We start from the raw sequence: 26,674 nt of genomic DNA on the forward strand, positions 1-26,674 counted from the left end.
GTATTTCTTGTTTTTTTTATACCTCTTACTATGCAAATTTAGATTTTATCATGTCGAAGCTAACAAGAAAGCCTCGCAGCGACGCGTGGACAATCCACCTAATTCTATTATTAAAATTACAAAAGGGTGCAGTGAGGAATCATACTATTTACTCCCTATTTTCTACAATAATTTCACATAGAAACTAATTTGTACATAGATAAGTAATTAACCTAAAAAGAGAGAGAGAGAGAGAGAGACCCTCATTCCAACCCCCCAAAAAAGGAGTAGCAGTATATAAAAAGAAGAAAAGATTTCTAGAAAAAAATAAAAATAAAAATAAAAATAAAAATAAAAATAAAAATAGAATACTTACTGTACTAACCTCAAAAGACAAAGATCTCATCTAAGCACTTGGGCTGTGCGCACTGCTTCACAGTTACATATCCTATCACTTTACATTGCCAACCCAACTCTCCCTAGAATCTTGCGCACTTTCCTACTTCCACTTTTCTCACTCTTTCTTTACTCTTCTTCTTCAAAAAGCAAACCCCGTTCCTATCTTCCCTTGCTTTCCTTCAATTTCCCTTCTCCTTCAGTTTCAGAAACGAGAAAATGCCAATCAATAAAGACCCTTCAACACCGCCTCCCATGATCGGCAAAATTGGGCCCTACACTGTGTTCATGACCCCACCTTCCACTCCTAGTCCTAAGCTTCCTCCCCCTACTACTTCTAACGAACCCACATTACCTGTCTTTGATTCACCTAAGAAGGTTGTTTCACCTCCTCCTCGACAAATTGACAAGTCTGTTTATTCTCAACAAGTCTCAGATGGGTCTGTTCTTGGCTTCTTCAAAAATGCTGTCAACAAAGTTCAAAATGGTCTGTTCCGTTTTCTTTGCTTTGCATTTGGGTTTCTGTTGCTTTTGGAAAAGCTGGGACTTTCTGGTGTTCTAAATTGTTACTCTTAGCATTCACTTAATCTTACTCTAAGATTAAAGGGTTTGCTTTCTTCTGCAGCACATTCAAGCCTCGATGACCATTTGGCAAGGTGGCTTGGTTTAAATCAATCAAAGTATCAGTGGGCTTTGGATGATTACTATGAAACCAAGGGCTTGGTAAGCTTGAGATTTCTTGTATGGTGCTTCTGTTGTTCATTAATTACCTGTTATGTTAATTTAGAGCCTTATGATACGCAACATCATGATCATCATATGTTTGTTTTCGTTTAATGATGTGGTTCAAAATTAGTTTTAACTACATAATTGAATGTTCTTACCAGGTTTGGTGGGGATTTAATCTTGTTGAAGCTAAAATGATAAGTAGCTTATAAGCAATTGCTTTCTTTTGCTCTACAATATGTAGAGTTTGTTCTTGTTTTATCCTTTTAAACAAAGTGATTTGATTGTGAAGGGTTATCTTGTGACCTTTGCTGCAATATGCTCTTCAAGGTTGTGTTACTGCACACTAGTTCATTCAATAGCATATCAATTCAAGGAGGTGGTTGCACTGAATAGGTTAGATATGTTATTCTCTCCATTAGGATTTGTTATTGCAGAAGCAGGAGCACCTGCAAAATGCCTTGCTTATTTCAAAAAAGACCTTCTTGGTAAGCTTTTTTGGCGTAGGAAAAGAATTTAGGGAGCTAATTTTGCACCTTTGCACCTTTGCACTCATGTTAGGATCTAGTTTTGTTACCTTGATTACCAAAATGCTTAATTATCAGCAGCAGCCTCTTCAAATGATGTTGTCTGCTTACTCAACAGCTTAGAGACATTGTTTTAGGACATCCCCTCAAAGCACCTCCTAGCTTGCTTCGTATACATGCAATAAACTTTTTGAAGTAATGTAATTTTGACAGACTTTTCAGCCTATAGGGCTTTGTACGGTGGTCCTGCATCCAATCTCAGGCGGGACTTCTGAGATCTGAGTTCCTTAGAGCTCTAATATCTTGGAACTTGTCCCAACTTCCCTTAATGCAAAGCCTACTCTCAATTCATCATTACTGGCTGAAAGATTGTTTAATTTTTGTGCTTTAACTTGTTGTCCTGAATAGGAAGATCTATGAATGTTGAAAGAGATAGAGAAATGAACCACTGGTTGGACAGAAAAGTGTAAGAATAGTTATGAGCTGCACTTTTTGTGCCAACTGATGGGAAAGTAAAGTGTAAAAATTGATGAATTGCAGTTTTTTATTAGGTGAGAGTTTCAGTCTTCAATTTTTAGGATATGAAAAGTAGAAAAATTAGAAAGCAAGGTCTGGAAAGAAGAACATCATGCCAACTTGAAACTTTTAATGACATGGAAGACTATACAAGATAATCATGCAGTCATGCATTATCGTGGTTATTAACTGATGTATACTCGTGCTTCAAACTAACTCTAAGCACTGCACTTTGTTATGTCAAACTGATTTTTTTAAAAAGTTATTTTTATTTTGATGCATTATTGTTGATGTATTTGAACTTTTCTCATATCCAAGGGTGCTAAAATGTCATACAAAATAAAACAATAGTTCTAGTTCTCTATGGAACAGATCAATATCATGCATCCACTTATAATGCATTTCTATTATGTGTGGTTGTATTTTATAAACATTAAAGAAAAATCTAAGGTCACTGATCATTTAGATATAGGATCATCAACGCTATTCGTAGGATCTCAAATAGCTATATGAGAAATTTCAGAAGAGTTGGTTTATGATTATGACTTGTGATAGTCTATAGTTGCAACCAACATAAATATTTTCCAATTGTGGCAAATAGGGCCTTAACTTTGCATATCTTAGATGCTGACATGGATGGATAACCTAGGCAGTGGTAGTAAAAGAAGAGGGAGATGTATGCTGGAAACACATTTTTTCATAAGCAGTCCCAAGGAAATGATTAGTTCCCTTTTAATGCTGTAGAGAATGATATATTGTTTCAGATTGAAATTATTAAGAAAGGCCTGAGGATCAATAGCACATAATATGTGAATTTATTATCCTGGGCCAGCAAATACCTCTGTTTGGTTATTTGCATTCAACACATAGATATGTATGGATCAATAGCACATAGATTTTATCCTGTTTAGCATGCTATGTATGGATACTGCAAGTTAATGCATGAGGCTGATGTGATTATGACCCTAAGTTTGATACGTGTTGAAGCTGAATCTAGGGAGGAATTTAATCCTAAACCCATCTCGTGAACTGGGTTTAATTCAATATATTTCATTTTCCTTTCATTCGCCTGTCTTTACATTTAGGAAAAAAAAGGAAGAAGAAAAATGAACTTTGATACCATCTAATTAAATACCAAGCAACTTCTTTGGGTAAATTCCATTATTTTGTAGCCAGAAATTACTTGATAAATGAGATCACTTTGACATTGGGTTGTAGAATTTTACTAGACCTGTTTTCTCGTACTAAGTCGTGAAGGAAGCAGATCTCTTTCTCCAAGTATGATTTTGCTTTATATCCATTTGGCAAAAATCATGGATGTGGCGATTATTTGTTCTGGTGTGGAAACTGATGTGAATGTCTCATTTGCTAACTAGATTTTGTTTTGGTTATTTTTATATGACGCTTACAGTGCTCTTACTTTGTTGGATTTGGACTTAAACATATTAATGATTGTGCATGAGTATCTTATGAGGTTTAATTTCAACGATGACAGAAAAAGGAAGGTGCAAAAGCTGAAGAAATATCTAGCAAAATACAGAGAGTGTAGCATGGTTTGTCTGGTAATAAGGGTTTCAAATATATTTCTATTTTACCAGATACATGTTACCCGACTTTTGTGAGCTGAAAGATTGTTGAAATGCAGATTTTACATTAAAAACCCGCGATGAATCTCCTTTACATAGCATATCCATATAGAAGGTAATGGGATAGCAGAAATGCATCTGGATGCTTGAAGGGACCCTTGTGCAAGTTTTTGGGATATGCTCTTTTGAATTCTCTACTTGCTGCAGCAGCTTACCGGAAATTGGTTGTGCACTAGGCTGTGAAATATGTAATCTCACAAAATTTTCATGCCCCAATATTTGTCATGTACTCTGTTGATCTGCAATCTAATAACAGTACTATCAAGTTTCAAGGATATATTGTGATGTCTTTGCACCTTTAATTTAACTAAGTATTATTTGCAATGAGTATATTGTATCAAGAATTCGAGTGTGCACCTACGATGCATGAGGCCGCCACGATGAAGAGCAGGCCTGGGATTGGTCTGAATCGTCTGATTGCTGTTTCTGCTGGTCGCTTTTTGGAGGTGTTTTTTTTGTAGCTGGAAGTTGATGTGCAACACAGAACGGATGCTACAGATTAAAGAAAGGGTTAATTTTTGTACCCCAAATTTTATTTCCGGATAGTTAATTAAAGTAACAAGTTTCTTTGAAGGTCATCCAGAAATCATGAATCCCAAGTCAAACAATAAGATGATAGCTCATTGCGAAGGTGTCCACTAGTTAAGAAGTAAAACTTTGAGAGCAGCAAGCTGTGATGCCAAGCCAGAGAGCTCATAACCAACCTAAAAACGTGGTTAGATTTGTTTTTCAACACTATTAAAATGATGTTTTTGTATCAATCACTACTGCGACGTAATTTCTCAGAAACAGGACGTCACCCTCCCTCCATAATTGTTTTTATAAGATTAAAATTCATGGCTTCATGCTGATGCAAGGTGAAATTATAAGTTGTCTGTGTCTGCCTTCTCTGTACGTCGCTGTGAACGATCACATCGAACCTTGTAAACTGTTGAATTTTGGAAAGATGAAAAGGGAGGATCATTTGGATTATATTATAGTTGAATTAATTAACGTAAACATCATCCTGTCATAACCATCTAGTTTATATTCTGCGACAAACCTATCATACTCACAGAGCTTAGGATGCAACAGAAGCTCGCAATAGTGGACAAACCAAAAGCTTATAAAAGAAACCATACACCGTTTCCTCGTTTCTTCCCAACAGATTGGTACTTGATCAAGTCAACTAAGGAATTAAATGAGTTTTTGACTTCCCAAAATATGACTCAGTGGTACTGTCTTTTACGAGTGTTTCTGGTACTCTTGTATTTTATCTCCAGCTTAATGTCAATTTCAAATTATCATAACCTAATTTTAGATTCATAAAATTATTTTGTAATTCTTTTTTATTTAAAAAATCCAAAAAACAAAAAAAAACTCAAAATCCAAAAATATTTTCGGAATACAAAATAACATAGCAAAAGAAGCATGTATGAGGGCTCAAGGAAGGGCAGCATGGAGAAAGCACACAGACATTTGTCGACGAAACAAAACCTGTCCCCAAATGGTCAAATACAAGGAATGTAGAAGAGGGCGTGGCAAAATACAAGAATGCATGCTAGTCTTGTTGAGCAAACGGTGCTCGCTGTGTTACTCGGCCACAAAGAAGCTACACAGAGCAATAAAAATAAAAGTCACAGAAAGTCAAAGTCCATTTTGCCTGCGTGCTAACAAATCCAAAGACTTTTGTCTGAACTCAAGACACATTCTACGAGAAAGAACTTTTATGAAGGTTCAACACGCCTAATTTAAGAAATGAAACTTTACTTGTTTTCCAATCCGAGATTTGTTAAGAATTAGTTTTTTTACATTTTCGGATTAAATAAAAAAACTTTAAAAAGTAACTTACGACGTGCGCGCAGGATCACTTTAAATGCATGTAGTTTTCATTTTGTTCTCTTGGTTTCCTTTCTGGCTTTCCTGGAAATAACGTGGGGCTAATGACATGTGCAAGATTGGGCTGGTAAATAACTAGTATTCTCTCATGCAACAAAATCCAGCTTTTGGTAAAACAGTGCAAACGGCTATGCTAGAGATGAAACACTTGGAAACCATGCGCAAACTGAGTGGTGAGTGAAGATCATTTTGAGGATTTAAAACGAACAACTCTGCAGTGAATTCACATGTGCAAAAAATATCATCGTTTATTTGCTTCAAACATGAAAAAAAATAAAAAATTAGCATTTGAAAATATCTACTAAGCTTCTATTTGCTGGCTAACTCAATCTCTAAAGTTCCAGGCAAGTTATGTTTACAATGAGATTGCTGGGAAGCGCTTGTCCTTGATACAGATGTGCTCATGTCTCCACTGCTTCCGGTATCCAGAGCGTAATTCGGTCGAGTTGATTCAAGATACTCAAATGGATTTCCAGGCTGCATCATTATTTCCATGTTTCCCTCCAACATTTTCACCACATCACTCATTTGAGGTCTAGCATCTGGTGAATGCTGAATGCACAACAGAGCCACAGTAGACATTCTTACTGCCTTTTCCTTGTCCTTCTCTTCGATCCCACAGAGTGACAGCATGATAGGCAGTTCACTATTCCTGTACATATCCCATACCCATCTTGGGAGCCACTGGAAAGACTCGCGGAGACTTTCATCAAAATGTCGTCTTCTTGCAATTATCTCGAAAAGAAGGATTCCAAAACTGTAAACATCGCATTTGTGAGTAATAGGATGTGTTCGACGCCATACCTCTGGAGCAGAATATCCCAGTGTCCCTCTACCACCACTCAGTGTTACTTCACTCCTTTCTCTATCACATAGCTTTGCTAGTCCGAAATCTGCGACCTTGGGATTCAGATTTTCATCAAGAAGTATGTTTTCGGGTTTTATATCATAGTGAATTATCCTTTGTTGACACTCCTCGTGTAAATATGCTAAACCTTTTGCAGTTCCTATTGCAATCTCTTGCAGTTTCTCCCATTCTATCTCCCGGATTTCTTTGAAGAGTATGCTGTTGAGAGATCCGTTCTCCATGTACTCGTAAACTAGTGCCATCATAGAGGGATCAAAGCAGAAGCCATAGAGTCTAACCAGGTTGACATGGTAAGTTCTTCCCATGGTGCCCACTTCTGCCATGAACTGCTCTTCAAGTTTCTTATTTGAATGATTAGAGAGAGCTTTAACGGCTACTGGGATTCCATTTGGGAAGTTTCCTTTAAAAACCACTCCAAAGGCACCTGAACCCAATATTGTGCTGCAACCATTAGTAAATTCTTGAATCTGCTGAGGTGAAAACCTGATGGGTTTCTCCCTTGCCATGTTACTAAGGAATCTCTCCATTGTTGCAAATTCAACCTGTGAGTCTCGAATCAATGGGAATTCTGGTTCCACTGCTATTTCCACATGCTGATCAGACGAAGGATTTGGGCCTTCTGATTTTGTAGATTTACCAACAATCTCATTGCTTGCAATCCGGGCATAAGCTGGAATTGCACTTCCTGTTTTCTTCAAGCAGTCGATGATGGCATATATAATAGCTACGAGTGCCACCGTTGACACCAATCCTAAAACTGAAAAAATATGGAGGATATCATCATCAAGACTATGGCCCCTACACCTAGCTTTTCAAAATAAGAAAACATGAAACTTATGCAACAGTTAGTAAGTTGCTTACCAATTGAGGAAGCTACTGCCCATCTCATTGAGGAATTAAACGTTTCCAATTCACTTGATGGATCGTTCGTCGGGTATGGATTGAAATCATTTCGGTATGATGATGAAGAATAATAAGTACCACTCATTTCTATTAGAGAGTTTGGGAAAAATTGAAGGATGATAGAAGTACCAAAAACTGAAAAATTTTGGTATGTAAATGAACATATTTTATAGTTGTTAGGAACTGATCATGTTACAAGTAAAGGCAGTGACTTTTCAAACTTTGTCTGATTTCATAACGCGTTTTCTCGTTGCTGTCTTTTTCATGAAAATTTCCGGGCAAAACTAAGCAATTCACATATATTTGTCCATGACCACATATTTTTGTAGAGATGTTAATCTTTCTGCATGGCCGGTGGATACCAGCACTTGGAATTGGGCATGAAGTTTCACAGTTAGTTTTTGTTAAGATTGACATTTAAAAGCGACAATTATACAAGTGCTTAGTGTACTTTTACTGTTTATCTATCCATAAATTATTATAAATTAGAACAGTATAATGATAGAGTTATTTTTACCATAAACTTATTAAGCATGCAATGGAGGGTGAGATTATCTTTTTTATGAAATGTATTTGATATTAAAAAAATAATTAAAAATAAAATAATTAATTTATATTTTGCTAGGATATGATAAGGCATCAAGTTGTAAGCCCCAGACACTGGGGCATGGCATGATTGCCAAACACCTGACTCTGGGGTAGGCATGACTGTCATGTCCTAGGCACCAGGACCAGACTCGAGCGCCTGGTTGCAGACCCGCTCGCCTCTACAAACCCGTGTGTCTGGGTTTGCAGACTTGCTTGGCTCCACCTAACCCAAGTCTCTTGAAGAGTAAAATTAAAAATTATTATTGTTGTTGTTATCGTTGGTGGTGATGTTATTGTTATTCTTATTATTTTTATGATTATTAATATTATTCATATTCTTAACAATAACAATAACAACAGCAACAATAATAGATTTGAAAAAAAAATTATTATTGAAAAAAAACCATAAATTTGATTTGAATGGTCAAATTAAAAACTATAATAACTTGGGTCAAACTTGTTTAATATTATTGTTTTCATTATTATTAATATAATTATTAAAAAATTATTATTATTATTTAAAAAAAACCATAGATTTGATTTAAAGGGTAAAATAAAAAATTATTATTATTCTTATTATTATTATGATTATTATTATTATTAAATTTATTTGAAGGGTGAAATTAAAAATTATAAGAACTTGGGTTAGATATATTTAATATTATTATAAATATTTTTATTTTTATTATTATTAATAAATTCTTAATAAAATATTATTACTATTGAAAAAAAACCATAGATTTGATTTAAAGAGTAAAATTAAAAGTTATTATTATTGTTATTATTATTAATAAATTTATTTGAAGAGTAAAATTAAAAATTATAAGAATTTGGGTCAGACATGTTTAATATTATTTTTTTCATTATTATTAATAATTTTTTTAAAAAATATCATTGCTATTGAAAAAAAACCACAGATTTGATTTGGAGGGTAAAATTAAAAATTATTATTATTATTATTAACAAATTTGAAGAAAAATATAAAAAAATTAATTTATTATTTTGAATTTTTTTTAAAATATAGCATAACCGCTCGATAGTCAATTTTTAACTGTTGACCATGCATCTATGTTTTTTTATATTTTTAACTAAACCTTCTCAATAGACATTAATAAAACTTTAATGAACTTCCTAAAATAATTTAATTTTTTTTTAATTATGAAAGTATTTATTTTATCTTTTGAACATTAAATGGTCTCTGAACTACAAATATAGAAAACTAGTTAGAATGATCTCTAGTTTTAGTGGGGCTAAAAGGAATTATATATACTTGTCGCGGTAGCATAATTAAATACATAACACCTAATCAAAATTAGATCAAGTTAGTTATAGAAATCATACATGCAAACATTTTGAGCAACACACTAAAATTACCCAAATAAATTATATTATTTTCTTGGGAGCCCTAAAAAATCTGGAAGCACTCCATCTTATTTTTATTTTTTTCAACTTATTTAATATCTAATTTCTAAAAAATAAAAAAAAATCAAGTAGATTGAATTTTCAATAGTATCTATTAAAAAATTCAGCTAAAAATACCAAAAAGTGTCTGAATTGAAATAAGGAAAAGAAAGAGGACCATTAAAACAAAAGATGAGGAATAAGGGGATGAATATAGGCATTAACCCCCGCTCTCTACTCTCTTCTCTTCTCACGGGCCGCGCCAGTTAAAAAAACAGAGGGTTTATGGTTTTAGGAGCTCGCCGCTATTAGTGCTCTTGCAAGACTTCACTCACTGTCTTCAATTTCAAACCCCCGCCCCTCTCTCTCGTATCATCAAAGTCTAAAGATGATCAGAGGCGGAAGAAACTACGTGTCGTCACCCCCAGCCTTCTCCAACGATGCCAAACGACTCCTCGTTTGCGCTGCCAACTCCGTCTCCATCTTCAGCACCGCCACCGGCTTACCGGTTAGCTATTTCCTCTGTTCTTCTCCAGTTAGTCTATTTTTTTTTTACAATTATTTGACTATCATAAATCTTTCCCTTTTGTTTTGCAGGTAGCGTCACTTGATGGCCATAGGGCGCTTGTTACGGCGGTGATAGTAGTGCCGGCGTTGACGCCGGCAAGTAAGATACTATGCTATTGCTGGACGGCCTCACTTGACGGAACTATACGGTATTGGGATTTTTCAGTGCCAGAGTTGATTAAGATAATTAATGTTAATTCTCCAATTATCTCCATGGTAATTTCATCCAAATTTATGATAATTTTATTAATAAAATAATTTTAACATGAATGTGAAATAATAATTTTTGTTTCTATTAATAATAATTTCAGGTGATCCCATCTTTATTATGTCAAACAACCGAGAACAATGAGAAATCACTTAAAAGTTTCGCTTATTTGTCTGTTGAAAACACAAAAGAAGCAGAAAAGGAGTCTACTAAAGTTTTACGTGGTCAAATTAAAAAGTGTAACTTGACTGATTTCCGTATGGCTGGTGGAGTGACACTTACAGAGGTAAAAAAAAAAACTCATTGTATATTTTTTATTAATAATGTTTGTGTTATTACATTTTTGTGATTGAAATGCATAGTTTGCTTTAGCCATTAGGGTTAATTTCATTGACAACCAATTGAGATTTTAAAGAAATGGAGACCTCTTAAGTTGTTGAATAATGCAACTTTTATTCAAATCAATGGAATATTTGTATTAAAATTGTGATTGCATTTTGTACAGACAAAGCAACCAGAGATTATAACTGTTAGCGCCTTGGGAAAATATTTCGGTATCCGATTCAAGTGCAAGCTTCAAATATGGAAAGTTCCAACTACAGAATCTGAGCGTGCTGTGGTTAAGAAGATTACGCTGCATCATACAAAGAATATGACAGTTCTTGCATTCCACCCAAATCAGAGAATTATTGCTGCAGGGGATGTGACTGGAAGAATTTTGATTTGGAGGGGATTTGGGGATAGAACATTTGTTGATGATGACAGATTAGTGGGTGTAAGGTCGATGAATAACAGGGAAGAAAGACCTGGGGTGAGGGGTGATGATGATGCTGATTCGTGCACCACATGGCATTGGCATTCTGCTGAAGTAAATGTTCTTTTTTTCTCTCTGGATGGAGCCTATTTGTATTCAGGTAAAGAAACAGTAATATGAATGAATAAATGCTTTGAATTGTTGGTTTGAGTGTGGCCTGGGACTACATTAGACTTGAATGAGAAAATGGGCAGACCACCTATCAGATGCTTTTGGAGTTGATTAGAATAAATTCGGATATATGAGTAAATTAGGCGACTGGATATGACCTTGGCATAAGTATATGGACCTTGAATTAGTGGCATGTCCTATTTTATTAAATGCTTGTGCATATTGAAAACTTTGCTGCCAGTAGATGTAATCTGACTATGTAATTCATGTATCAAAGAAAATGTCCCATCTTTTAACAATTACTTCAAACGTATTTAAGAGCTAATCTCACCACCAGCATCAGTTGATGATTGGTTCAGAATATTTTTTTTATTGTCATGGCTTGCTCCTGAAGATTGTTGCTCTATTCACATGCAGAGATTTTTGTCCTGCTCACGACACTTGCTTTTGTTTGCATTTAGGTGGAAAGGAAGGAGTTCTTGTGGTTTGGCAACTAGACACAGGAAAGAAGAAATTTTTACCAAGAATTGGATCTCCACTCTTATGGTTTACAAATTCTCCAGATCCTTCACTTTCCTCTGTAAGTGGAGTATGTTTGCTGGGAAATAGAATTTAATTTTAAAATCTAATTCTTCATTACCAGTTTTACTAAAGCAAGGATCTTTAGGTATCTTGTGCAGATAATCAAATTCATCTACTCAAAATGCCCTCAATGGAAATTTTGAAATCCATCTCGGGGATCAAGGTTAGTTTTGATCAGTATATCTGCATTTTGTGAACCTCATCAAATTGTTATTTCTGCCATTTAATCAGTAAATTCAGCTGATTTGAAACGATAATCTAATGAGTATGAAATTTTATAATCTTCTACAAGTCAGATGAGCTTTCCATGATAAACAAAGTGATTTGAAATGATAATCCTATTAGTTACAAATTAGTTAGAGTTGGCTGCATTGATCCTGTCCTTCATAATGTTCTATGTCAGCCAATCTCTCTCCTCCATAATGTTCATTTTGGCCAACTGTCTTGTGATAATAAATCATTTACCACTTTATTTCGCATAAATTCCGTCCACTTTTCCTGTTTCTTGCTCATACTACTTTGATCCAGTTCACTTCACCATTGCATCTTGTCTACATTGAGTTTCGAACAGGTGTCACCTTTGCGTTGTTTTCGAATCAGCCTTTCAAAAACTTTGTATATTGGTTTTCTAATGTACATTTTAATTATTCTTATGCCAACCATACCAATTTGTGCATTTGAAACTTCTTCACTCTTCAACTCCTACTATCATAAAGAATGGCCAGTGTATTCATGAATTTATGGAAGCAAGAACGGCACATCGATATATAGAGAGAGGGATTTGTAGAGATTTTCAATTCTTTAAGCATATCGTGAGGGTCTAATCCCATGCATAAGCACTAAAGAACCCTAATTACCAGGAAAACCACTAATACTAACCTTAAGTATATGGTGATTATTAGCAAGTCAGATACCATTTTTTATCATGAAATCAAATTTAAACGCTGTGAAAGTTGCCTTCTTTGAGTCTTATATCAATCATGGCAGCTGGTGCACTTGAGGGGTGTTCTTAATGAAATCCTTGGTTAACATGTTTAGCCTTTAAGTTTCAGAACTGCCTTGCTTAGTGGTGAGACTTAAAAAGAAATGTTAATATCAGGTGTAAATTACTCTGTCTCATGCCCTTAGCTGTAAAGATTTGCTTGCAGCATGCTGTGACAATTCATTGACATGTTAGCATATGAGGAAAATTCCAATCCAATTTTTATTGGACTGATATCTATGACTTTGGTTTGCTTTGAGTCAGGCCTTAAAAGCTTCATCTAATTCTTATGTGAATGAAATCCTCTTATAAGCTGCTTTCGATGTTCTGATGCTGTTTTATCTGGAAACTAGTTCTTATCTATTGAAAATCATGGTGTTGTATTTTTCAGCTTCCTTGTTCATTTCCAGAGATGTACAATGGCTTACGAAGTGGGATTGCCTTTGACCGTAATGCAGGGTTAGTTGCCTTGCCTACAGAAAACTATTGCATCCAATTATACAGCCTATTGGATGACCGAGGAATTTCTGAGGTAATTTTTTTTTTTTTTCTAGATGAAGAGAATGTATTACTTGGAAGAAGTAAATGTCCGGGATGGATTTGAAGAATATGATTTCTTTTTTTTTTCGACGCTTCATTTAATCTCTATTTAGTTTAGTGAGCCTATTTGAGTTTTGTTTAGCTTATTGTCTTGTTTTCTCAGTCTTTTCACCTGATAGGTGGTTTTCATTTCCAATGCATGCAGCTTCATATTCTATGCTGTAGTAATCAAAGGACCATTATGTTTCCCCAGGAAATGGTTTTCGATTTACTGAGTTACATTGTTGGTCGCGTTCATTGTTAGACTTGCATAGTACTTTCTCGTATTCTGGTCCCCCACTTTGGGGTGGAATGTTACCGGAGGCGGTTTTGTTTCAGTGTTGGATATTTTTGGCAACTTTTATTCAAGCAATGTAACCACATCATCATTGCTATTTATTTTGTAAATTAATCCATTTCTACAACGTTAGTTTGTTTGATGAGATCTATAGTTTTCAATTTGCTGGTATTGGGCATACTGGGTATGCTATTTCACATGGTGTGCCCAGACCATTTTGATGCGCACCTTGTGTGCATTGGGTGGGAATAAATATTTCATTACAAACTTGTTGACTATAAATTGCATCGAGGTGAAATTTGAATTCCTCTCCGTCTCAGGTTCAAGTTTGTGAGAGAAACCATCAACCAGGTGATGAAGTCACGGTAATCAAGTTGCTCTTTTGTAATTTCGCCTATTCAGATTACATTTCTGATCATCTATATTTTGACACTCTTTTTTTACTAATTTGATTCTGTTACATTTACTAATAGTTTCTGAAATATGTAAAATCATAACACATCTTGAATATTTTGGTTACAGGTAGTAGTGACATTAGCTGTTCTCTCCTTAGATGGCTCGATGATGAGTACTGCTGAAGTGAAGCTTCCTGAGGAGGGTTTGGGAGGATTAGTTTGTCTGAAGTTTTGGGCATTTGGATCACAAAAGGAGTTCAGTTTGACTACCATTGTTTATGAGCCCCACAGGTTTGACCTTTGACATTGTTTGTTAGGGGAAATGAAAATGAGATATGACGAATTTTTAGTCAGTGCCAGGCACTCTGACCCCATGTAAAGTTAAACACTGAATTGTTTTCAATTTTTATGAATTGCAAGAGAAAAAAAATATAATAAAGGGCAGTCCTTTTTAAGCATCACATGTAAATTTCATACTGTCTATTGAACTTGTTTTTCGGCTCATTATTTGTTTATTTACTATCTCTCAATGTGTGCTTTTACACATTTTAATTGAAATGGAATGTGCAGATATGATTATACTTTTATTAAGCACAGGATTGGTGATCATGTTATTCCTCATTATATAGGGATGCTGGCATTTCAGCTATTGCTTTTCATCCTACCCGCCCCATGGCTGTCAGTTCTTCTTATGGTGGGGACTTCAAGGTAAGTTTGGAACACAAAAATTTTAATTTTTTCGCACTCTGTTTCTCATGAAATTTACATTTCCTTTTGGATGCTTCAGGTTTGGATTTGCAACAAGGGGATTCGGCAGGTGGATGAACCACGCCCAAATTCTGGATGGACTTGTCATGCTGTTGGCTCATACAAGTATGATCCTGGTTTACTGATACTATAATTCTTGTTAGATTCACAGTTCCTTGGCGGGCTTTTAAAGAAATAATTTTCTGGTGAATACGGAAGTACTGTGAATAATTTCATGTTATTTAGTCCTAACTATTTCAATTGGCTTTTCTGTGTCTCTTTGTTTTACTTTTATCTGAATTTTCAACACCTTAAGTTATACCTAAATTTCCCTCTTTCTCATACCTGTTTTTCTTCCCCTTCAAATTAATAGAGCTTTGTTCATTGGATGTGTACTTGTGTGAAACTTAAAGCCTATGAAATCAGGTGCTTGGTATTATGCCTGTGATTTAAACTCACAAATTTGTGGTTATTTAGATTATTTATAATTTTCTTTGCAGAAAAAAGTCAATGACAGCTGCCACATTTTCTTCCGACGGTTCTGTTCTTGCTGTTGCAGCTGAAACTGTTATCACATTGTGGGATGCAGATAAGAATATTCTAGTGGCTGTGATTGGGGACACTCCGACGGTGATTCTTTGAAATCCTGACTTCCATTCTCTGACTGCATATGCCATGTATCAAGACTATGGAATTAACAAATATCTCTGACCACTCTCTTTTGCTCTTAAGCTTATACTGTGGTGCATAACTATTTAAAGGATAAAACTGCGGGGCTTTGTGGGATTAGGTTGTTTGTTTTAATTGGTCTGTTCCCTTTTGTGATGTTTTTGATGTTTAGTGTCCAGTTATGACTGTCTTTGATTGCTTTAAGTAACAAATAATAACTTATCTATGTTGTTCAAGATTGCTGTTCGGAACTAAGTTTGAAGCAAAAGAACTTTTTAAGCAAAAAAAGGCTAAAAGAACAAATGCTTCAGTCTGGGCATATTTGGGTTTCATGATGTATTTTTTTAGCATGGCTTCTGCATACACGAATCTCTCCTATTGTGGTTTTATTCTTAATTATTTTGCCGGGAACCTTTTACAGCCTATTGTGAACCTCTCATTTGCTGGAACATCAGAGTATCTTGTTTCGGCATCTTGGGGTTTGAAGCCGCAATTATCCGTTTGGAGTATGTCAAAGCTGTCTATAGCATGGTCATACATGCTTCATGTAGAAGGTGAAAAATCCTCTCTTCTCTTGAACAGATTCTTGGGCTTTTTCTTGTTTGTGAGTTTCCTTGAATTTTCCTGATCTTGTGATTGGCATGCAGAAATTCATCCTTTTTTAGAAACAAAAAGATTGGAGTTTATTTTCCTCCTGATATGAATTATCCTTTCATTTTCTTTCATAATGTTTTTAAACTCCTAAAAGACCTTTAAAGTTATTGTATAATATGGTTTCGTGGAAAGGTGAAATTGCTTGCTTTCTAATGTTGAGGAAGCTCAGTTGGCTTTTGAAGTTTTATTCACTGATATATATAGATGAGTGTATTTCGGTATTAGCTGGCAAATAAGTTAGGAATGCACATATACCTTGCAATACATAGAGTATGAACAAAATCAACATTTTCAACCAGACACAACTCGGTGATCTTACAACTGGATGAGAAGTATCATAATCAATCTTTTGTATTTGAGTTAGGGGTCATGCTAACCTTGCTTGACTGTAAATAAAACATAAATAGCACGCCTTCCTTCTTGCCATAGGCTGACCTGTCTTTTTCTAAGAGGATGTTCTATATGATTGAACTTAGCTCAATAGTTTTTTTCCTGATCAGCTGCACCATCAATAAAAGCTACCCTTTTATTTCATAACGTGGAATATTCTGATGTGTAGCATGATTCAATTTACTTAAAATATTGTAAAAATCATGCAAGACCACACGCAAATGCATGCATGTTGCACATGCTGATGAGCAAGTGTTTTTATATTCCTTTATCTCCCCTGTTGGATGTCCACAAAATTTGGTCATACTTGTTTGCTGCTTTGTTCTTATGTCCAAATGAGCATTTTCAAACCATTTCTATCTGAAGAACCGTGATATGAAAACTCGAGGCTAAAATAACTCATTCTAGTGGCATTTCCTGCTTTGGCTACTGATTACAATATAGTCACCACAGCTTCAAACAGGCGATAAGAGTTGTGTTTTAATGATGCTTGAATTGCTTAAATATGATGCCTGCTTCACATTCTTGCTTCAAACTACTAATTTGTTGCAATGGGTACTTCAAAACCATTTCTATTTGAGGAACCATGGTAAGAAAATCAAAGGCTACTGTAACTGTTCTAGTGGCATTTATTGCTTTGGCTACTGGTTACGATATGGTCACCACATCTTTAAACTGACCATAAATGTTAGGATGCAGCTATTGCTAAAATATGATGCCTGCCGCTTCTTCATTCTTGCTTTAAACTGCTAAATTGTTGCCAATGAGTACTTCAAAACCATTTCTATACGAGGAACCATGATATGAAAATTAAAGGCTATGCTAATTGATTCTCGCCATGTTTCTTGCTTTGACTAGTGGTAGTATATACAATGACCACAGCTTCAAACAAGCCTACAAGTGTTGTTTTCAATGATGCTGCAACTCTAAACTGCAATGCCTGCTTTTTGTAACACTTTCTTTGTGCTTTTCATTGCATAATCCTTAAAATTGCAATGCCCCAGCCTGCCAAATTTGATTTTCCTGAGTAATTTAAATGACTTCCATTTTTCCTTGTTTGCAACTGTTAATGGAGCAGCAATACTTTTCAGCTTTGTTCTTATCATGTGTTTGATGTCATGTTGTCTGTCTTGTGCAGCTATAGCTAGTGCAGAAGACATTTCATCTTTTGCTGTTCTTGCACTTCTTCCTGAATCATCAAAATGCAATGAAACATCATTTAAAGGAAGAGATGGTGTAATTTTATTATTCAATGCAGCCGATCCTGTTCCTGTTTCTACCTGGTCAGTGAATAAGGTAAGATAGGATCTGTCCTAGTCCTCTAGCCATATGTATGGTTAAATATAATTGACCTATTGCCTCAACTGGGTATCTGTCTCTGCCCCTACCATATACCTGGCTGAATCCAATTGACTATTGCCTTCATAGTACCTTTGCATTAAGGCAGCATATTTGAAACCTAAACTCATGGTCTGACTGGACCAATCAGACCTTTTGTTTATCATAAAATGCTTTGTTCTTCTGAAAAATTTTTCTTGGGATTGAGCGTGGTCTGTTGACTTGTTTTGTCAAAGCCTTAGGGTAAATTTGCTTAATTCAGTTCAACATGTGAGGTTTTCTCATCAATTATTTCACAAACCTTTTGTACTGGCATAATTTCTAGGCTATAAAATTATTTTTAGATTTTATTACAACAATAAAGATAGGACTTTTTTTGTATCTTTTTTTTTGTGTTTTTTGTTAGTCATACTATAAAATCTTGATACCTATGGATTTTGCCTTTCCTTAAAAAGTGATGGTATGCATTTTTCAATTAGAAGCAGTTCTTCTGATGGAAAATGATATTGGTGTGCTAACTACCCTCCAATGGTTCTATGATGGTCATTAAACTTTAAACAGAAAAGCTACATATGACACCAGGTGATGAAGCTTTTACTCATCACTTATGTAGAGTCCTGTTATTTAACAGTTTTACAGCCAAAAAGATAAACTTTGTAGTGATTACCCCCATGAATCTAGCAGAAAATGCTAGTGTGATTTAATATTTGGCAATATCAAATACTGTTGTTGCAACAGCAGTTCTTCCCTTTGCGTGTCCTTGATGGATCAAGTACTTTGGATTAGTAAATAAAAACTAAAGAAAAGAAAGGACTTGCTGTTGCTTTTCTTGTTTCCTTTCCTTTCTATTTTATTTTTTGGATTTGATATAATGAACTAATGCCCGAAGGTTTTGTTATTCACCGGATGCATGAGACCAGAATGGTTTGGTGTTCTGATTCTCTATTTTTGGTACAGGCCAAGGGAGGGGCTCTTTCTTTTATTCAAGGAAATCAGTTATCTATTGATGAAAATGAACTAGATGGAAAACCACCTCAATCATTGCTTGCATATATAAATGGTGATCGTGAGTATTTACTATTTGACCCAGAAGGGAAAGAAACAAATGAATTTAGCGCCATTAAACGTGAGGGTCTCAGTAACCTTGAAGAATCAGGTGGGTTCCCTTAACATGATCATCCATTATTTTTCTGATATTTAATCATAATGGCACATGCAATGCACATTAAATTTACTTTATCACAAAAGAAAAGAAATTTTTTTTTCTGTTCTCGTTAAAAAAAAAACATTGAAGTTGATACATTGCAATAGAACTTTACATTTATTTTTCTTTTTGGTTATTTCAATATTTCTGGAGGAATAAATTTGTATATCTCATAGCCAACCCCAATTAGTTTGTGATTGAGGCTTAGTTTTAAATTTTTTATTATTATTATTGCAATATTGGAAAAGCTTAAACAGATTAGGAAAGCTAAAAGGTGCATCAGGTGAAAAGTTTCAAGAATTCTTACATTTGCTTATGGTGTATGGATTATCTGCAATCAACGAAGTCTGTTGAAGTGCGATTATATAAGCAAATAGCCGAGGCATATGTTTATTCATGTTCTTTTTGTTTGTACTGAATTTCAGTTGATGATTATAGTTGATAAGAAAGGAAACTATATCTGTTCGTTATCTCATTATTGTTTTACCCTTTCTTGGTAACAGTTGTCAACCTTTTTGATTTATTTATCTTTACATTCATTTGCACTTGACTACTGCTAAATTTTATTGCACAAATAAAAATTAAATTGCATCCATCTTTTATGTAGGGAAATTTGGGTATGAGTCTATCTATGGAGAGCTCCCACAGTTTGACCCAAAGAGGAAACAGGCTTCATGGGTTCCATCTGCACCATTGGAGAGGCCTTGGGAGACCATATTTAGTGGATCATCACATAATCTTCCACCCCTTACCAAATTATGTTCAGCATTTTTGGAATCTTTGTTTGAAAAGAGGACAGCCATTGTAGAGTGACGTCGAGGGAAGATGCTGGGTCCAAATGCTGTTCAAGCTTTAACTTGATTGATTATAGACAGTCCAAGAGGATCAGTCCTGTTTCATGCCCATTCAAAAATACGGGGAAGCCTTGAAGTTGTGCCAACACTATGCTGAGAATCCCTGCCAAAAATGTTAAAATCGAATGCTTCTTACTGGATCAGCATTTTGTGATGAAATTTTACTACTTCAGACGGAGAGCCTCGTATTTGGCTGTTGAGATTTTGGTAGGAATCATGTCTGAAACTTTTTAATATTCTCAAGGTAATCTTTTGTGGCGTCAATAGGGCAAAGTGTTAATTAGAAGATTGTTCTTTCTCTTACCATTTCTCTCTCTCTTTCTTTTTTCCTTAAAGGCTGTGCTCAAGAAAAGTTGTGTTCTTACATGGTTCTAGCTAGGGTTAGATAATTTTGTCGCATTTCGATGGTAGAAAAAGATGGTCATATTGATGATTATTGTATGAACTGTCATTTCACGAACGAAGAGTATCATAATTATACGTGGATTAACCTTTACTGGATTCACCTTAACATCTAACAATCAACTCGTCCAAGTTTGCTGGCTGAATTATTCATTCATTAGAAGTTTTTATGTTAAGAGGCATCAAAAACAGGAAAGAGTATCGTATTTGGATGTATGCAGCTGCACTACCCCCTCAGTAATTTGGACTTAGTAGACCAAAGAGTTTCTGTTAAGTTGATCTTCTGTGAAACTGATGCTGCACGAGCGTGGTAACAGACATCACTATTGTTATTGCAACTCGCTTCATTGTTAATGTGATCGTCGCCGTTCAAACAGAGTTTGGTTAATTTTTAATTTTTTTTTATATATATTTTTACATCATTTTGATATATTGATATAAAAAATAGTAATAAAAATATTATTTTAATATATTTTTAAATAAAAAATATTTAAAAATCAATCAATTTTATATTTTCAAACACTTTCTACATGCAATTCTTAACTCAGGAATGCCTTGTGATAGGTTGCCATCAATCTACTAGGATACATCAGTGAATAATTTGCCTGGGTGTTAGGATCAAATTTTCACGAGTCTCAATTCTTTTCACTTTTTGTACAATTAAAATAGGATGAGTCAATTAATTAACAAAATTAATCAATTAATCACAATAAATCAACATCAATATAATTTACAAGAAAAATATAAAGTAAAAAAATCACGGGATTATAATTTATCCAAAAACTTTCATTGTCAACAAATAATTTGATCACAAAGTGTTCTTTCTTAGTTGAAATAAGGACAGCAACATATTAATTAACAAGAACAACCAATTCTTAAAAAACAAAAGATCAAAGACAAAGAGTTGATAATTCCTCACAAAACTTATGGTCTTATTTTATGAAGGAACGGCCAACTTTAGACACCTTCAATCTTCAATCTAACCATATACAATGATGAGTTATATGTATGAACAACTCGATCCAATAGTGAATAAGCTGCAAACAGAAATTAAATAGATTATGCTCAAGCTGCCAAATTTTTACTATATTTTATCTTGTTATTGTTACTACGGTGCCTTTTTATATTTTCTTGTTATAGTCGACCCTTTAAAGTTTTAGCAGCCTTCCTTAACAAAAAGACAACTTATCTTTTTTTTCAAATATGTAAGGCACCCGACACATTAAAAACATTAGTTTGCCTTTTAATTTCAAGTGTATAATGGTCCTATTCACGTGATGTGGGACCATACAATACATGAATAGGACCTATGAATCTTCTCAACAACAAATGAATTATCTTTATAGCATCTTGAATCCGTTGATATCTAACTTTAATGTGCTTTAATCAAGAATGAAAATCAGAATGCTTATTAAGATGAATTGCACTCTAACAATTGCAATGTAATACAAAGTTTTCTTATACTAGGTCAAGTTCATGTAAAAACTTCTTCATTCATAACAATTCTTTATCCATCATAGTAAGAGCAATGTATTTAGCATTTGTAGTGGATAATATAACATATTTTTGCAACCTTGATTGCCATGAAATTACTTCCCCTAAAAAGGTCATTAAGTATCCTGATATGGACTTTCTAAAATCAACATCATCAACTATATTCATATTTGTGTATCCATCTAGCATATGTTTACCATTACCAAAACATAAACTAAAACTAGAAGTACCTTTGAGATACTCGAGTATCCATTTCACTAATGGTCAATGCTTTACTGAGATTGAAGAGGAATTGATTGACCACACCAACAACATAAGCTATATCTTACCTTGTGTAAACCATGACATGTATTAAACTACCAACTATAGATGTAAAAGGAACCTTCTTCATCTCATTTATTTCTTCATAACTTGAAGAAAACTATTTAAAACTTAGTTTAAACTGGTTTATGATTGGAAAACAAATAGTTTGGACTTCCTCATATTGAATCTCTCAAGTCCTTTTTGAGCATATCTCTTTTAAGATAGCCAAAGTTTTCCATTCTTCCTTTTACGAGTAATATTCATGCCCATAATTTGTTTTTATAGTCCTAAGTTTTTCATTGCAAAAAACTTGTTTAACTCTCTTTTCAAACTTTGAATCTTCTTAGTATTATGACCAACAATCGGTATATCATCCACATATAGTAAGAGAATAATAAAGTTACTATCAAGAAACCTTTTAATAAACATACAATAATCAGAAATGGTCCTACGATAATTATTCTCCAACATGAAAGAATCAAACTTTTTGTACCATTGCCTCATAACTTGCTTTAACCAATACAAATTGTTTTTCCTGGTAAATACATAAATCCTAACTTTATCAATTCATTTTATTGAAAACTCTTGCACTTAATAGGGTTGAACTTTATGGTGAATTACACGAGATCTTGTTACTATTATCAATTGTTTTTCCTGTAAATCAAAGTTTGTAAATATATATATTAGACTAGTGAGCAATGATGTTTAGTTTATTATAACAAGACATACTAAATATAAGAAAGTTTTCAAGAAAAGCCTAGAATTCATACAAATTTAAATCTATAAGAATGCAAAAACATAATTAATGGCAAACATGTTTTCAACATAAAAAAATAAATAGAATACTAGTATGCATAATAAACATATATTCAAATTTGTAATTGATATAAAATAAAAATCTAGCATACATACTAATAATAAAATTAACTATGCTTAAATTAAAAAGAAGAAAAATACTTGCTAGTTGAAATACTTTAAAGTAATGAATATTTTGTTGTTGTAAATGATGAATCCTTTATATTTAAGATTTTATTGCTCCTCACTTGTGAATTAGGATATTTGCAATATGTCTCTCAAGATTCTACAATATCATATTGGTTTAAATGCACTTCTAAACAAAGTCTTTCTGTTAAAAGTTATGTAACTCAAATATTTCTCAACAAGATGAACCTAAACTTTAGATTTAGGAAGAAAATCAATGCAAAAATAAAGAGAGAAGAAATTCACTAAAATGAGGTAAGGAAAATTATGTAAAATATAAAAAATCCAAATTAGAAACTCTTCATACACCCCCTTTTTTTATACTGATTTTTCAAAGTTACAAGGTTGAAGAATTAATAAGACTTAATTCTCATCATTATCAACTTTTAATTAGCCATTATAAATCAAGAATTAAATCTAGAAAAACCAAATGTTCTTTGCAATTAATTTCTTAATTACCTATAATTTATTTAATTAAAATAAATTACCTGTATTTTCTTGATCAATCATGACTCCTGGTCGATGGATATATTATCTCTCTTATTGAGTTTCACTATTCACAATCAATTTCAACATTTCTTTTATTATTTGGTTGTGAACAATTATTATTTTTATTTTGTTAATAAGTGAATGTTTATTTTTTTTTATATAAATAATAATACTTTTTTAAGGAAAATAAACATGAACATCTCAACCATTTATATTGAATTGATCAATGTTCATAAAATTATCAAGCTTTGGGTTTGTGCTCAAGCGGTAAACCTTAAGTTGAGAAGCTAACACTAATAAATTGGGTATTTTTCATTTCCATGACATTTGATCAAAATGTTTGGCAAATAGAACATATAAAAAAAAAACTATTTGAAAAATAGTACAATTTTAAAAAAGAGATGATTGAGATTAGCAACTTCGATATATATATATAAAAAAATTCAAACCACATACTAACCCTAATTCTAACCTCAAATATAAACTCTGAACATTACCCTAACCCTAAATCTAAAAAACAAACTTTATACACTAACATTAATCACTAACTCTAAAAATAAACACTAATTAATAACCCTAAAAACAAATCCTATACACTAACACTAATCACTAACCCTAAAAACAAACACTAATTAATAACCTTAAAAACAAACTCTAACTAAATATAACAATTGTTTTTGGTTTTTTAGCTTTTTTTTATTTTTTTTGTTTTTTCAAGGTTTAAATTCAACTCAATACTGAAAGATAAAATTCAATAAAAACTTCATATTAAATGTTGGAATTGGAAGAAAAAATTAAAAAAACCAAAAAACACCAAAAGATTTTATTATATTTAGTTAGGGTTTGTTTTTAGGATCAGTGATTAGTGTTAGTGTTTAAGGTTTGTTTTTTAGATTTAATTAAGGTTAAGGCTTAGAGTTAGGGTATTGTTTAGAGTTTATATTTGGGATTATTTTAGGGTTAGAATTAGGGTATTATCTAGAGTTTGTACTTGGGATTAGTTTAGGGCTAGAGTTAGGGGTTTTTTATGATTTGATTTTTTTTTGGTCAAAATCGCCATCCTTAATCATGTTTTTGCTAAAATTGTATTATTTTTCAAATATGTTTTAGGCTTTTAGCAAGTGCTGTCTTGCAAAATATTTTATTTAACTAAGCTAAATTTTTTTTTAAAAAAAAAAAAACTATAACAAGCATGTTTATCATGAACCATTCGTCGCATTCGATATAGTCCTTGCCTTGTAGCTCACATGGTGATGCTTCACCCATGATCCAGTAGGGAAGAGTCCAAATCCCAGGCCATTGTTTATCTATCTCAGAATAAGAGAGAGGAAAAGACACCAAGTTGAAGAATCAATTAGCTATAGAAAGCTGTGAATTGCTAGAACTGCTAATCCCGAGCAATTCCCCACAAAAGTAATAGCATGTTTCATATTTCAAAACATAAGTGTCTTAATATTTTTCAAAACATTTTTTTTTATTCTTTTAATTTTTGATTTTTAATTTTGATTGTTGGTCTTGTTGAAGTTTTATTTATTTTCAATTTTATTTTTCAATCTTATTTAACCAAATATTATATTTTTTAATTTAATCTTTATTTTTTTTATTTCTAATTTTTTTCTTTGGCCCTTTTGTTAAAGTTTATTGATTTTTAATTTCATCCTTCAATCCAAATTGATAGTATTATGTTTTTCAATATGATTCTCATTATTTTAATTTTAATTTTTTTCTTGACTCTTCTGTAAAAGTTATTGTTCTTTTCAATTTACTCTTCAATTAAAAAATTATTTTAGTTTTTATGTAAATTTTGATGCTCATTTCTTTGATTGTTTTCTTTTCTTTTTATTAAATTGATTCTTCTTTTCAATTTCACCTTTCAATTAAATATAAAATTTATTTTTTATTTTAATTTTGACCCTCATTCTTTTAATTGTTATTTTTTTTTAATTCTTTTGTATAATTAAAATTAGAATTTTTTTTAATTTTATTCTTCAATATTTAATTGATTGAGATTTAAACTTCATAGTTTTTCAAATATGGTGTTTCAGGTTTGATAACCTGGGTTACGAGTTTAAAAAAATTAACACATGTTTTTATTTTTAAAAGGGTTTTATAATTCTCATTATTTTTTTATCGGGTTATTTCAATCTTATGATCTTGACAACATGTTTGACAGAATATTTCAGGTTGGCTTGACCCTAATTACCGAGATTATAAGTTTGTTATGCTATCTCGGATAACTAGGACCGACTTTTATATCCTTTTTTTACTCTATTTTATTTTTCTGTATTTAATAGATTGCGAATTGAGATACATTGTTTGTTTTATTTAAATATATATATATATATATATATATATATATATATATATATTCTAGTTTATTTTACTCACTTTTTTTTAAAAAAAATTGATTCATCTACTATTATTTTTTATTTTTTTATCTAATTAAAATAAAATCATTTTATTTAACCTAATCAAGTCTACGACTCAAGTTATATATTTAAAAAAATAAAAATGCTTTGAACAACATTTTTAGTGTAAAAACCTAAGCAACCACGCTAGTGACCATAGTTATAATAAGACATGTTCAAGTCAAGGTTACAAGTTGAATTTGGTCTGTTGATTCTTCATTATTCTTCTTCAAAACATTGATTTGGACAAAAGTTTTTTAAAAATAAAACAAATATATATATAAAGAATTCATTGATCGTGTTTTATGTAGGTTTTAAGTAGGTTATCTGGATCATAGATTCATCAATGGAGTCATTCAACCTTTTTTATTTATTTATGTGGATGTCCGGGTCAGCTTGCGCGCACCACAACTAATCCCACGACTTACTGAACACTCTGCAAACCTAGTAGGCATATAAGGTACCGCGAGGATGACAGGCGTGCACATAAGAACTCAAACTCATGAGCAGTGGAAAGAGACAAGTCCCTTTCACCACTGGGCCAAGACCATATGTGCGGAGTCATTCAACTTTGTTAGGATGGGTTGAACTTGGCCGGGCTAAACAAATATGTTACCTAGCTAGAACCCATCATTTTTTTAGATCTAATCTTGCAATGAATTCTCCACTAAACTCATGTGACTTTCGTTGCAGGTCGCTCACAAATTCTCTAAAATAAAGCTTTCAATTTCATTTTCCAGCTTTGATCGATCATTAACTATTGCATCCATGGATGGC

The 26,674-nt window shown here is 33.1% G+C and overlaps 3 protein-coding genes across 3 annotated transcripts; 2 read left to right on the forward strand and 1 right to left on the reverse strand.

Moving 5' to 3' along the window:
* Nucleotides 1-400: 400 nt before the first annotated feature.
* Nucleotides 401-4,067, forward strand: LOC133674071 (pumilio homology domain family member 4-like). Its single transcript, XM_062095040.1, has 4 exons — nucleotides 401-862; nucleotides 1,001-1,098; nucleotides 3,640-3,706; nucleotides 3,790-4,067. Exons 1-3 carry the CDS (start codon nucleotides 595-597, stop codon nucleotides 3,691-3,693), a joined length of 420 nt encoding a protein of 139 aa, XP_061951024.1. The 5' UTR covers nucleotides 401-594; the 3' UTR covers nucleotides 3,694-3,706; nucleotides 3,790-4,067.
* Nucleotides 4,068-5,898: 1,831 nt separating this feature from the next.
* LOC133674372 (rust resistance kinase Lr10-like) lies at nucleotides 5,899-7,583 on the reverse strand. Its single transcript, XM_062095436.1, has 2 exons — nucleotides 7,398-7,583; nucleotides 5,899-7,293 (listed from the first exon to the last, which is right to left on the reverse strand). The coding sequence occupies exons 1-2, from the start codon at nucleotides 7,522-7,524 to the stop codon at nucleotides 5,978-5,980; spliced, it is 1,443 nt and encodes a 480-aa protein (XP_061951420.1). The 5' UTR covers nucleotides 7,525-7,583; the 3' UTR covers nucleotides 5,899-5,977.
* A 2,103-nt stretch (nucleotides 7,584-9,686) lies between these two features.
* On the forward strand, nucleotides 9,687-20,316 carry LOC133673768 (uncharacterized). Its single transcript, XM_062094659.1, has 16 exons — nucleotides 9,687-9,936; nucleotides 10,026-10,211; nucleotides 10,307-10,489; nucleotides 10,709-11,117; nucleotides 11,590-11,708; nucleotides 11,796-11,873; nucleotides 13,084-13,224; nucleotides 13,890-13,934; nucleotides 14,092-14,255; nucleotides 14,594-14,672; nucleotides 14,752-14,837; nucleotides 15,212-15,341; nucleotides 15,802-15,934; nucleotides 17,563-17,720; nucleotides 18,720-18,918; nucleotides 19,574-20,316. Exons 1-16 carry the CDS (start codon nucleotides 9,817-9,819, stop codon nucleotides 19,777-19,779), a joined length of 2,436 nt encoding a protein of 811 aa, XP_061950643.1. The 5' UTR covers nucleotides 9,687-9,816; the 3' UTR covers nucleotides 19,780-20,316.
* Nucleotides 20,317-26,674: the final 6,358 nt, after the last annotated feature.

The sequence above is a fragment of the Populus nigra genome, chromosome 15 (genome assembly GCF_951802175.1).
Source record: "Populus nigra chromosome 15, ddPopNigr1.1, whole genome shotgun sequence".
Lineage (NCBI taxonomy): Eukaryota > Viridiplantae > Streptophyta > Magnoliopsida > Malpighiales > Salicaceae > Populus > Populus nigra.